This window comes from Leptosomus discolor, chromosome 12, assembly GCF_034619465.1.
Source record: "Leptosomus discolor isolate bLepDis1 chromosome 12, bLepDis1.hap2, whole genome shotgun sequence".
NCBI classification, from domain to species: Eukaryota; Metazoa; Chordata; class Aves; order Leptosomiformes; family Leptosomidae; genus Leptosomus; species Leptosomus discolor.
In genome coordinates, this window is record NC_141402.1 from 8952748 (window position 1) to 8965411 (window position 12664).

A 12664-nucleotide genomic window follows, 5' to 3' on the forward strand; every position below is an offset into this window, starting at 1 on the left:
AAACTCCTTAACTTTCCAGCTGACTTAAATAACAACCATTTGAGTTGGCTTCTGCCATTTTGTGTACAGCTTCTAGTCAGAGCCACTCGCCACCATGTATGAAGGGCTTCTCGCATCTGAAGAACGTTGGAGTCAATGCATATATCAACACCAAGATGACTAGGGTCTGGAGCAGGCTGTGAATGGATTATCCTCCATTTTGGTTTTCTGTCACAAGCAAATAGAGGTCTTTTTGTGGACAGAAGTCAGAAAAGGAAAACACGGAGGCAAAAAAGAAAGTGTATGAAGAGGGCAGAAAGAACACATAGCCTGGGAGCAAGATTTTTGCAAAAGAGAAGCATGGGCACCATCTGCCAAGCTGATCATTGAAATACAAAGTTTCATTCAACTCACCTAGGCATACCTCTACTAAAATGCTTACATATGTGTTTAGGTGATTCAAATGTCTTACTGAATTGAGGCCTTTAAAAGAAAAATGAATTAAGAACAATGGAGAAAGGAAAAGAAATACTTCCTTCTACAGGTGGAGTTTCAAGTTTCTTGTTAATGTACCAAAGAATTTTCTGAAACTTTTGTGAGATGAAATAATGTATTACTGTAAGTTTGTTTAAAAAAGTTCTTATTTTGCAAGTTTTGTATCCAATTATGTTTGTGGATCACAAATAAATTTTTACTGTACCTTAAGCATTAAACTTTACTGAGAAAAATGTCACTTTATTTTTTCCAGAAACGAGAAGGAATCCTCCAGTCTCGACAAATTCAAGAGGAAATAACTGGTAACACTGAGTATGTCAACACCACTTTTGCCAGCAGTTCAGTAATTGAACACACATGCGTCTCAAATTCAAACATTTGCTGATATTTAGATTTCGGTATTGGGGTTCCAGGGAAGATGATGCATTAGCCAGAGACTGTATTTTAGCTTTTTAGAGCTGCAAACATGTATCTAAAAATACAAAAGGGTGAGGAAATACATAGCTGGGTAACTAAAAGCAGGAGACCAGGATAAAAGAGAAGACAAAGTGAAGATATACAAAAATCTCTATTTTAGATTTATCTACTATTAATTTATTTCTGTATTTATTGTATTTTCTACTATTTTATTTAGAATTCCTTCAAACAAACAAGAAAGATATGCCTCATTCTTTTATGTTGGTATTTATTTGATAGAGATCTAGATTCTTTCGAAAAGGAATGTGATATGACTATTTTTAGGTGTTTGGACTTTGAGGATGTAAGACGACGGTAATAAGCCCTGTATGTGTCATCTTGATGAACAATTTGTAACAGAACAGTTATTCCAGACCAACAAAAAGCAGTAGTAGAATATCCTAATTTCTAATAGAATGGAGAGAAGCCAGACTATTGACTTATTAATCGTTATGGATTTGTTTATGTGTAATAGTTATATGAGGAATGAACTGGAGCAAAACGATGCAGTCCTTAAGAACCCAGTCCAAGCATTGTTTTGGCTGGAATTGTATTGAGTTGGGTTGGTAAACGCATCTTTAAAGCAAAGGGAAAGGTTTTCACAAAATCAACATGAAAAAGCCTTCTTCACTTAGGCAAGGTGTGTTCATTTGGTTCAGTAGTAGGAAATCTGAGACCTGGCTTCCCAGGAGACTTTAGTGAAGCCAGGAGATAATATACTGATGGACTCCAGACTAGTCCAGATTCTCAGTTGGAGTAACTTGATGAAGGTTTTCTTAATTTCATGGATGTACTCCAGTATTCACCAAGCTGAAGATTTGGCCACATACTGTTTTCTTTTGTAGCACAATGTCTGCAGGTGAATTTTATATAACTGTGCTTTGTTTATTTATTTATTTATTTATTTTTTCTCCATAGGGCGTTATCGGGAAGGCATGGTAAGTTCATTTGATTATTATCTTTTTCTTGAGGCAGCCAAAGTTAGTTCTGCAATGAGTAGTCTCTTTGATCAAACTGCAAGGAAGTAGAGGATTTCAAGGTGCCCTGGCTAATATATGAATACATGCGCCACAGGCTATTGTGGCAGTTACCAAAAGGAAAAAAAACATTAAAACCAGTCTGACTATCTTTAAAACACGTTTTGTTGCTTTTCGGCATGTGTTAATTTGCAGGTGCTTTGTGGTTTAACCTCCAGAACATTACCCTAATAGTATTAATGGTCACAAGTTCCCAGCAAAATATGAAATGATATCTTATCATAAACCAGCTGGTGAACTTGTTGGCATTCTTGCATACATTACCTACTTAAACTTTAATGACTTTGAGTCATTATTCAGCAGGCCTGAATGCCACGCAAGTTCCTGTGCCTAGTATGTCTTACTGCTAGTATTGAGACTGGCCGAATGCTTGGCCAACAGAAAACGCTCATCTGAGGAGCTTAGGTGGAGTCCCACCAAGAATTTAGCATTTACTTCTTGAATTATTTCAATGGCTGCCTTACAGCTGATTTAAAAGGCTACATGCATGACCTCTTTTCCCAATGATATCCCTGAGCAGTCTTATTTTATATGAAGACTGTCGTCTACAAATGCCTTTGGATCTACTCTAGCATTTTTTTATGGAGGAATGTGAATGTAGTTGCTTGTGGAGTCGTTTGCTATCATTCAGGTGATTGTCGAAATGGAAATTGCTCAGAAAAGGCTCTGGTACCTTTGTATATTTTGGTTCTGTTTTCTTCAGAAGGTGACTATGGTAGTGCTCCAGTCAGGCTACTCTAGGTTGCCTGTCCTCCTGATAATGTCCTAAATTGCATATCAGAAGGGCCCAACATCTATATAAAGGACTGTATTGCAGCTGTGTAGTCATAAGCTTGCTTGAGGTGGCTAATAGTATAGCACACCACAGGGTAGTCCGTGGCCCATGGGGAAAATCTTCCTCTGTAATTGTAATGACTCTAGGTGTAAACTCATGTTCTTCTGCCCAAAATGATTTGGTTACTTAGCTCCCCATATCTGGCTATTTAAGGTTATATGTGTAAAGATATTATTCTTTGTTCATTCTTGAGAAACAGGGTTATTAGGTAATTCAAATCTTACTTGAAAAGTACGCTTTTTGTAAATCATAAAGAACAAATTACTACCAGCTGATAGCAAGAGAGCAGTATGTGGAATACAAGGTACTTGGTGTACAAAGAGACTATATTGAAACTTCTTGCTGTCTGTGTTCTCTCAAATGAGTATGTGCCTTAATAAGTGTTTATTCTACATTTGGACGACTGCTGCTCAGTATATTAATATCTCTGAATGTTTTTCAGAAAGAGATGCATTTGACACTTTATTTGACCATGCTCCAGACAAGCTCAATGTAGTGAAAAAGGTTGGAAGGTTTTTATTTTTAAAGTACATAATGTGTGCATGTGCGTGCTTATGTGTATCTGTTCATACATATTTAGTGAGCATGTATGTATATAATATAATTGACATAGTTTGCATACATTAAATACAGTTAAGCTTTATCCTTAAAGAAATACAAAAGTTCGTTATTATGTTACTTTTTATTAACATTTAGCAGCATGAGCTTAGCTTTGAAATACAGAACAACATGTGGTTATCAAAGTTTCTATCAAAAAGAAGTTCTTACAAAGTGTGCATTGAGTAGAACCTAACTGGTAGATTGAGCATATTGATGCCAAAGAGGTATCCAGTTTAAAACTGCCAGAGATGTGACCTAGAGTATTTTGGCTGCTCTTGGATTTGAGTGGAGTCCAATTACCCATTTCCCTATAGTCTACCACGAGTTTTTTTTCAAGAATTATTGTTTTAAGAGTGTATTTTTATTTATATACATCAAGTTAATTTTATGTCTATTCTTCGTTCTTGGAAAGAAAAAATATATGTATTTTTAATGTCACATTTCAGTTTTAAAACTTAAAAATTGTTTTGCAGTTTCTTCACTCATGCAGATTCTCTTCTGAGTGGAGTTCATACTGCATGGATTGAACTGCTGCCCTACTGAATAGGCCTTCACTACATTGTTTTCATATTTCAGACTCTCATCACTTTTGTGAATAAACATCTGAATAAATTGAATTTGGAGGTCACTGAACTGGAGACACAGGTAGGATTTTATAGTCTTTCTTAAAGAGAAGGGATAGTTGCCCTATGTTATGCACTATGCCCCTAACTTTATCCAGGAATTTCATTGAGTTATTATTGATGGAGGTCTAAGATGTTATTTCAGTGGGAAACCCTTCAATTCTGAATATGTTTGTATGAAGGAGACCCTCACCAATGAAGCAAAGAAATCATGAGGGCAGCTGAATCTCTCTAAAACAGTTTTGTTCTTCCATTAGCATAAAAATGAATTAACAGATTCTGCCTCTTGGGCGCTGCCAAGTGCTGAAAGCAGAACCTGTGCTTGTTTTGGTCAGGAAAGAAGTCTGTCCACTTGATTTGATCCAATGTCAAGCTGAACAGTTGTTTCCTGTCTACCTTTACACAAGCACACGATCGTGTGAGATTACAATGACTATTCAGTGAGACACGTCTTGAGAGTAAAGCTACTCAAGTGTATAGGCAGCTGTACAGTTGGGCTGCAGGCTTGATTGCACCACAGACGTAATGTGGTACATGGTCTTCTTTCTTGTTCTCAGCTGCAAAATTGGCTGAAAAGAAGCTAAAAGAAAAGCTTAATCCTGCTGTATTAATACCTCCCCATGTGAACGATTGTGGAGTGATCATAAGAAAATTACAAGGTCAGGCAGGAAGGATAGTACCTGTACTATCAAAAAAACCCAGATGTCTTCAGGACAGGCTTTATTTTATGTCTTGATTCATGTTATTAAGAATCTCTGATTTATTTAAATAGCTATCAATTTGATAGCGATTTTTCAAAGGTAAAATTAAGATTTAGATGGAAATAATGTGTAAAGGCTTTCAGAAAGTTCTTCCCTATGCCTGCTTATTGTATTGCTTACTTTCAGAAAAAAGCATATTATTCAAATGTACGTAGAAATCCCTTAAGCATTTATCCGAAACAGTATTCCCTAAGACAAGAGACTGTATTCTATCAGTTGAAAGAAAATTACCTACCGCAGGAAGGTGATGGGTTGCTTCAGGTTTGATTGAGGAGATACCTTATTGCACTGATAGACCTGATGCCACAGGGATAAGAGTGAGAGGCCTTTAACAAAATCTTACGGATGTTGCTATTTTTTTGATAAAGTGAACATATATCATAGCAGTTAGATATCTTCCATCTGTAATTACATACATTTAAAATTGGATTGGCACAGACCTGCAGAACGTGGATGAAGATGATTCTTTGTTCCTTTATTTCCTCCAATATACTGAATTTCAGTGCAGTCATGAGATTGAACCTTCATTCTGCTTTTCTCTGCTTGGGGTATGTGTGCCGTTTGAGAGCTTTCTGATGTGGCTGTTCTGATTCCCCACAACTACTAGAACAAAAAGCAAAGGCATACATCAAAGCCACTGACCACCTCTCTTTCCAGGAACTTTTTTCTACATGTATATTTTAGCATTAGGTCAATTTTGGAGAAGACATAACAGAACGTACTAACTAAATAAAAGTAATCCAAGAAGTGAGATGAGATCTTTTAGTTGCAATTTAAAATGGATGTATTAGTAGTTTGTGAACAGTTCTGCATTTTGGTATATGTCTTGTTCATTAAGCAAAGCAATGAGTTATTATTCAGAAAATGTATTGAGAAATGTCTTTTTTACAGTTTGCAGATGGTGTGTACTTAGTCCTGCTAATGGGTCTCCTAGAAGGCTATTTTGTTCCTCTGCACAGCTTTTTCTTGACTCCTGATAGTTTTGAACAAAAGGTAATTTTTAAATTTTTTGTTTGATTTAATTTTTCTGTTAGAGACATACATATAAACATGTCTAGTAGTACAAGGATGATACAAACTTTTCTGCGTCAGTTTGATGTAAATAGCTGAAATCAAGAGAGGACTATACTGGTAACCATTTCCAAGCATTTTTAAGATCTCAGTATTAGTGCTTATCCAAAATAAAAGGGAAAATTATATTAATGATGGAGTGGTTAGCAAGTATTAACTGATTTTGGCAGTCATTGTGTGATGCTGTCATTGAACCAGACTTACTGTTCATTAAGTTTATAAAGAATTACACACATGAATGGATGACAGAACTGTTTTTTTTGTGTCCAAAATCCAAGAATTTAACATTTGAAAGGTTTAATGTTTTTTTGAAGCATAAAGGCATACATGTATGATGTATCATTTTAAGACCAACCATTACCTCAGTGTCTGTTGCTATCCAGGCAATTCAGCTGTCTATTCAAGACAAGAGCACTTCATGGGCCATCATGTTCCAATTTTTAAACTTGTGGGAGGTGGGCTATTCTTACTTGTAAGTAATTTTTCTATGGGTAGTATTAGTTCACATGTTATTTTTCAATTACTGTCATAGTTCTGAAACCACCATCACCACAAAGGAAAAAACAAAACAAAGGATTGTCTGGATTCCATGGACCAGATCTTCCATTGATACACAGAGCCATGTCCTTTTTTTCCCTTCTGAGAATCTGGATCTGCAGCTTTAAATACGTGTTGTTTTGACCATTTGTACCATACTGTCTATAGTTCACAATAATGACTACCTTTATTATATTAGACTACCTTTATTATATTACTAGGTACTCAATGTATCCTTTGCGTTTGAGCTAATGCAAGATGGTGGATTGGAAAAACCAAAGCCAAGACCAGAAGGTATCTATTCTACTTCTTTTGTATCTCCACAAAAATTTGCATTGGATCCAGGTCTTCTCTCATAGGATTATGGTATAGCTAAATGAAGTTTAAAATGTTAATCCAAGAGCGGAAGGCAAGATAAATTTTGAAGTGCTCAGGTATCTCTCTATTTTAAATGGCTGATAGGTATGCTTTTTCAAATGTTGCAAGGCTTCCTTTCTTAAATGGCCAGGGTAAGGTTTGCATGACTAAACATACACAGTAATACCCAGATATTCACTGAAAGGAAAAGAATACAGTTGTGAATGGTGTCACTGGCAGATACGAATTGCTCCAATTGCTCCATTTTCTGCCATCCCACATCTTCATACTATAAACCTCAGGTATTGCAGTGTAATTTACAAGAGTTTCACAAAAGAGATATATGTTGTGGAAGAAGAATTTCAAATGTTCACATAACTGCCTTTGAATGCAAGACCTAATCATACATATTTAAATTAGCTTTAGATCAGCTGGAGGCCGAAAGTAAAATGTATCTTCAGGGAAGATGAAGTTTTGCTGCTGACTTTAGCAGTACTAGGATTCAACTCTTCTTTGCTTATATAAATACAGGGTTTATACGGTTTTAAATCCAGCTTTTCAGGTTGGATAGAAAGCCCTTGATTCACCATGTTATAGGGGTACTCTTGTGCTTCCTCCCATGAGAAGTTACCACTTCTTACCATGCAGGAGCTGGATGTGCAGCTTCTGTTCCACTCGTCCCAATAGGGGTGGTAGCTGGGCTTTTGCTGGTTACCTACCATAATAATATATGTGTGTGTTCTCAAGACACGTCACAGATTCGCATTTTATGGTGCACACAGTCTTTTCCTGCGATAATACTGCATTGTCATTCCATGAGGCGTTGGTATAAGCTACTGCTCAGAGTTTTACTTCTAATAGTAAGGGCTCTCTTGGAGATCCAGGCACACATCACTGAATCAAATTCTGCTCCATTCTGCTTATTTTCCATCCCTCCCATCTTCCAGATCATAACAGCAGCAGACATGAGCACACGCACACACACACACACACACAAAATATGTCTCAGGATTGAGCCTATACTGTCTATGCATTTAATCTGGACCTACCCAGCCTAGTTTTTCACTACTTTTGATTGCTTGAACTCTTATCCACAATCATGCTTAACTAAACCGGTGGAGACTGTGTCACAAACTTTTATGTTTGAAATAGTCAAAGAGAGAAGGGGGAAATAGTGAAATCTAGGGATCCAAGTAAAACAGAGAGTATCTGTGATCCCTTACTCCCTATGGAGGTTTAAAATTCTTATGGCATTTAATTTTTCAGGTATTTATTGCTCTAGGGGACGGCTAATTTTTCCAGTATAAATCAAGCCATAAGGATATTTCAGCATATATAAGACATTTCTTGTGCAATTATTGAAATGCTTAATATGAAACTTCCTGCCCAATATGAATGGAAAAACACATCTGTTTTATATGTTGTTACATTGGGCACAATGCCCGTACTTAAAATTTCCAGTGAGCAAAAGAGTATTGAAAAGAATCTTACCCTAAATGTGTATACTAAATACTCTTTAAATTCCTACACTGTTTCTTTGAGGTTCTTGAGGAAAAAATATGCTGAAGAGTGCTTTAGAATATGAAAAACATATTTAGTGGAAAAAAGAATGTAGTTAAATGAGTATGAAAACCAATGATTTTTATGGGGTCAACAGTTTATTTGGATTATTTGCAATATAATTGGGAAGGTATTAAGCTTTCTGTGACCTTTTGCTTTAAAAATGGCTGGAACATTAATCTACTGAGTCTATAACGAATTCATTTGCAATTTGAGCTTGTTCAGATTAATTCTTGAAATGCGTACATCAAAGTCAAACTCAAGTTTCTCGTTTTGAAAATTGCAACCAGTAAAATGTTATACATGTTCATCAAACACATGTGGCAATGGAAATAACTAATTTTTGTCTGGGAGTATGCATCTTTTTATTTTGGACCTTTCTGTGGAATTCTGTTGTGTGGTGGAGACTTCTGATACCTCTGCAAAGACCTGTCAAAGTTATCTCTTTATTCATTTGAAGTTCTGTATTAGGAAGGGAAGGTGTTATGCAGCTTGCTGCTGGCCTGGAAGAGGAAACTGCCTGAGTTATATGCAAACAGTATTGCAGAGCATAACATGATGTTGTGGGAGCAGTGTGCCCTTCCTGTGGCTTTTGGCATTTTCTCTTCATTTTATACCAAGCATTTTTGATCTGATTTATTAAGAGCCAAAAAACCATGTGGCCATGCTTTCATGACCATGCATCGGCTCAGTATAAAATGTAGTTTTGAATGTTTACGCCCTGTCTGTGGATGTCGGTTTTCCATGTAGCTAATATCTTTAGCCCTTCAAGTTTACATATTTTGGGACAGCATACGTAGGTTGAATTGGATTCATTCTTCAAAGTACAACCTTGTCACAATCTGTGAGAAACGTCTGTGTAGATAAATATAATGGCAAAAAACTATCTGATGATTACGTATGCAACTTACTAGGCTTATTTGGAGGCTTTGGAGGTAATGGAAGTATGGACATCGACCACTTTACACCTTCAAGGCCAGTTCCAAGAACAAAAGTTAGGAGATTGAGTTCCTATACAGTCAACAGAAAGAGATAGGAGAATTCTAATTCTGTTCTATTCTTTCTGAGGGCAATTCTGAGTCCCAATTTGAGACTGAATATTCCTTGAAGCACTAGCATAGACTGCTGCAGTAGTACTTGTCAGTTTGTTTTTTACATGTCTTGTGAAATAATATTGACTTTCTCAAGAACTTCTTTTCGAAACAGAAGATATTCATTAGCTTTTTGTTTCCTATAAATCCTTTACTTTAGATGTTGAGTTTCTAAGGACTGATTCAGCCACGTACATCAGCTAACCCAAAGCATTTTCAGAAGTGTCTTCAAGGGGCACTTGTATACCTAGCTTCTTCAGATCATTTAGAAAATTTAAACTTGCCTCTAGCTATCTTGCTGAAATTAGGCCAAATAAAGGATGTTGCAGTCCAGAATGGGCCAATTCTTACATAAGAGAAGAGTTCCATTGGTTCCTGCCTGATGACTTTTTCAAAATCTTTACTGTTCAGCCACAACTGCCTGGAGATTCAGTCATATAAACATGTAATTCTATACACAGTTTGTCTTATGGGCAGCTAAACCTTGGTTGCATTTCTACATCAGCACCATTACCCATTTGCATCCCTGACTAAAAGTGGTTGAAATACCTATTTTTGAGTTGCCAGTTTAAAAACTGTGCTTTGTGTATATTTCTACTCTTCCTTACTATCCTTGTGATTCTAATGGATATGGATCTGAGCAAGGAAAGGGAGTAGAGAATAGGAAACATTTTTTTCTGAAAAATGTTTTGAGCTAGCAAAGTTACTAATTGGTTTTCCCTTGTCTTTTTTTCTAGATATTGTAAATTGCGACTTGAAGTCTACACTGAGAGTACTGTACAATTTGTTTACCAGATACCGGAATGTGGAGTGAAGAATTTGAGTTGTAAAGAAGTGTTAACAAAGAAAGCATCATAACTAGCGTATTTTTCATTGGTATTCATCTTTATCCTAAAAGGAACTAAACCATTTATCTGAAGAATTTTTGATTACTCTTGCAGTACTATTTTCATAGTAGATTTAAAACTAATATAATTTATAAAGAAAAAAGGATCGGAGGAAGGTATTTGGGTGTATTCTGGGAGAATTAATGTCTCTTCACACTGTTTTGTAGTAGGTGGAGCAACAATGAAAAAATTATTTAGTAACTTTAATTGAAATCAGCCTTTGAATCCAATCATAGGAAGATTCTGTACTGAGTATCTGTTTTAATATTTTTACATATATGTTTTCTAATCTGGGGAGGGGAAGAATATTTCTATCCATGATAAGGTGGTTGCATTCTAATTATGAGAAATGTGCATGGGGAGAAACAGTTACATACTCTTGTTCACATCACAGCTAAAAAGAAGAGACTTGCTCAAGCACTTAACCTGGTTAATTCAGATTTTCAGTGCTTGAATTTTATGGGTACAAACGGAAGTGGCTACTCATTCCTTCAAACTTACTATAATGTGATACTCTGCTTTAAATATGTGTTATTGAGCATTCCACATAATCACACTTTGCAGCTTCTCACTTGTTTTTGTTCAAGGAAGAGATCTTTTTTGCAAAGTATACGTTTCAGGAAAACACACCTGTATAATACAGTTTCCTTATAATATTTGTATTATTACGTAGTGTTAGAAAGTAAAAGAATTGCTTCTTTTTCTTTTAGTAGTTTAAACACAGGATTACCAGGTTGCAAGTTTAAATTTATTGCCAAATAGGATTTAGAATTTGTCCCTTTTTTTGATTTTATGTTGAAAGTGTTTTGCTGCATAAAGACCAACACCAAAAAAAAAAAAAGATTAATTTTCTAGAAACATTCCTGTAGCATTTCAGATACAAAAGTCAAAACTACTCCCATCTGCAAAGACTCCATTAGTGTAATGTTCTTTGGTCATTTTACATGGCTATAAAGAATACTTGTATCTAATCATCACCAAATGTAAGCTACTCCTGTTTGGTTTTAACTTTAACAAAGACATAAAAGAGAAATGGGAATTGATTCTTTCCTTCGACTGATATCAAGCACCAGTTACATTTCCATAAAGAAGCTGGTAGAGACTGCCTGAATCATCAAAAACTGTACTGGCATAAGTTGAAGGGTAAATTAATCATTTGCTAGAAGTTAGTATTAGATACCTTTCTAAACAAAGTGTTCCAATGCAACCACAGATTCTTGGGGTCCTGGGTTACACAGTAAGGAAAGAAGTCCTTAGGCAGAAATTACTGGACGACTGTTCAGCAGTCTTTGGACTGCTGAGTGCAGGAAGGAGACTTGTTGATAGTCATCCAATTACGGCAGAACTGTATAGGTAAAAGGGGAAGCAATCTGCCAGCTCTTGAGTCTGTTCATCTGAAGAAGCACGGGCTGGCAAGAGCAGTCAATAACGGCTATATGTTACTTATTATATAAAGCATTACATATTTTTCAGTTTTCCAGGGCTGCTTTTTTTTTAATGTAGAGCTTTCCAGTGGAACATTAGCATAAAGGGAAGACAAACAATTATGTCTTTGATGAACACTAACTGATATTTAATAACAAGAGGATACTGACTTCTGCTGGGGGGGCTACAGAAATTTTTTTTTTGAGAAGTAAATATCTACTTTTGCAAAGGAAAGTCAGTATGTAATTCTAAGGACAATCCCTGGATGTTCCCTAACTGACAAATTGTTATCCGATTGGTATAAGCATTCTAAATATCTTTTTTTTTTTTGTTACCTCTATATTTTTAACTGAGTTTTTGAAATCAGAGGTGCAGAAAATAACAATTATTTGCCTTTTACAGAGGGAAATAACTGGACATTTTGACCTCAGTGAAAATCCACGTTTTCATGTATCTTTAATATCTGAGAAGCTATACAATAGGAATTAACCAAGCATTTTTTGAGCAAACTGAGACAGAACTTCTCATGCATATACCAGCAGCAATTTCAGCATATTTTAATGTTTAACATGTAAGTTTTTCGTTGGCACACCTAGATTGTAGTATTTATAAAAGTTAATCAAAAAATATATAATGTTTTTTCTGCAGATCGTGCTCAGCTGAAACACTCTTTTACATCTCCATAATGCCAAAACATTTTGATTGCTCTTGTTTTCAGGAGTGCACTTTCTTTAAAGAGGAGATTTATATATGTAAAGGAAAAAGGTTAGGAACAGTGAAACTGGTTTTTGCCTGGACTTATTTGAAAATAAGTATTCCTGTGCTATATTGGTATAACATTGTTGGAGATTTTGAAGTCTCTCAGACACCATTTTCCATCCTTAAAAAACATGAAACTGAGCAGAATGATGAAATCCTTATGCTGAAATGCAATTATGCAGAACCATAGA

The 12664-nt window shown here is 35.8% G+C and overlaps 1 protein-coding gene across 1 annotated transcript in view; it reads left to right on the forward strand.

Annotated features, from left to right (window-relative positions):
- Positions 1 to 10216, forward strand: part of PARVA (parvin alpha) — a 62620-nt gene extending 52404 nt beyond the window's left edge. Inside the window, exons 7-13 of the mRNA XM_086472139.1 lie at positions 728 to 786; positions 1849 to 1868; positions 3245 to 3306; positions 3979 to 4047; positions 5678 to 5779; positions 6616 to 6688; positions 10140 to 10216. Of these exons, the coding sequence (XP_086328265.1) occupies positions 728 to 786; positions 1849 to 1868; positions 3245 to 3306; positions 3979 to 4047; positions 5678 to 5779; positions 6616 to 6688; positions 10140 to 10216 (462 nt within the window). The remainder of the gene's footprint in view (positions 1 to 727; positions 787 to 1848; positions 1869 to 3244; positions 3307 to 3978; positions 4048 to 5677; positions 5780 to 6615; positions 6689 to 10139) is intronic.
- Positions 10217 to 12664: the final 2448 nt, after the last annotated feature.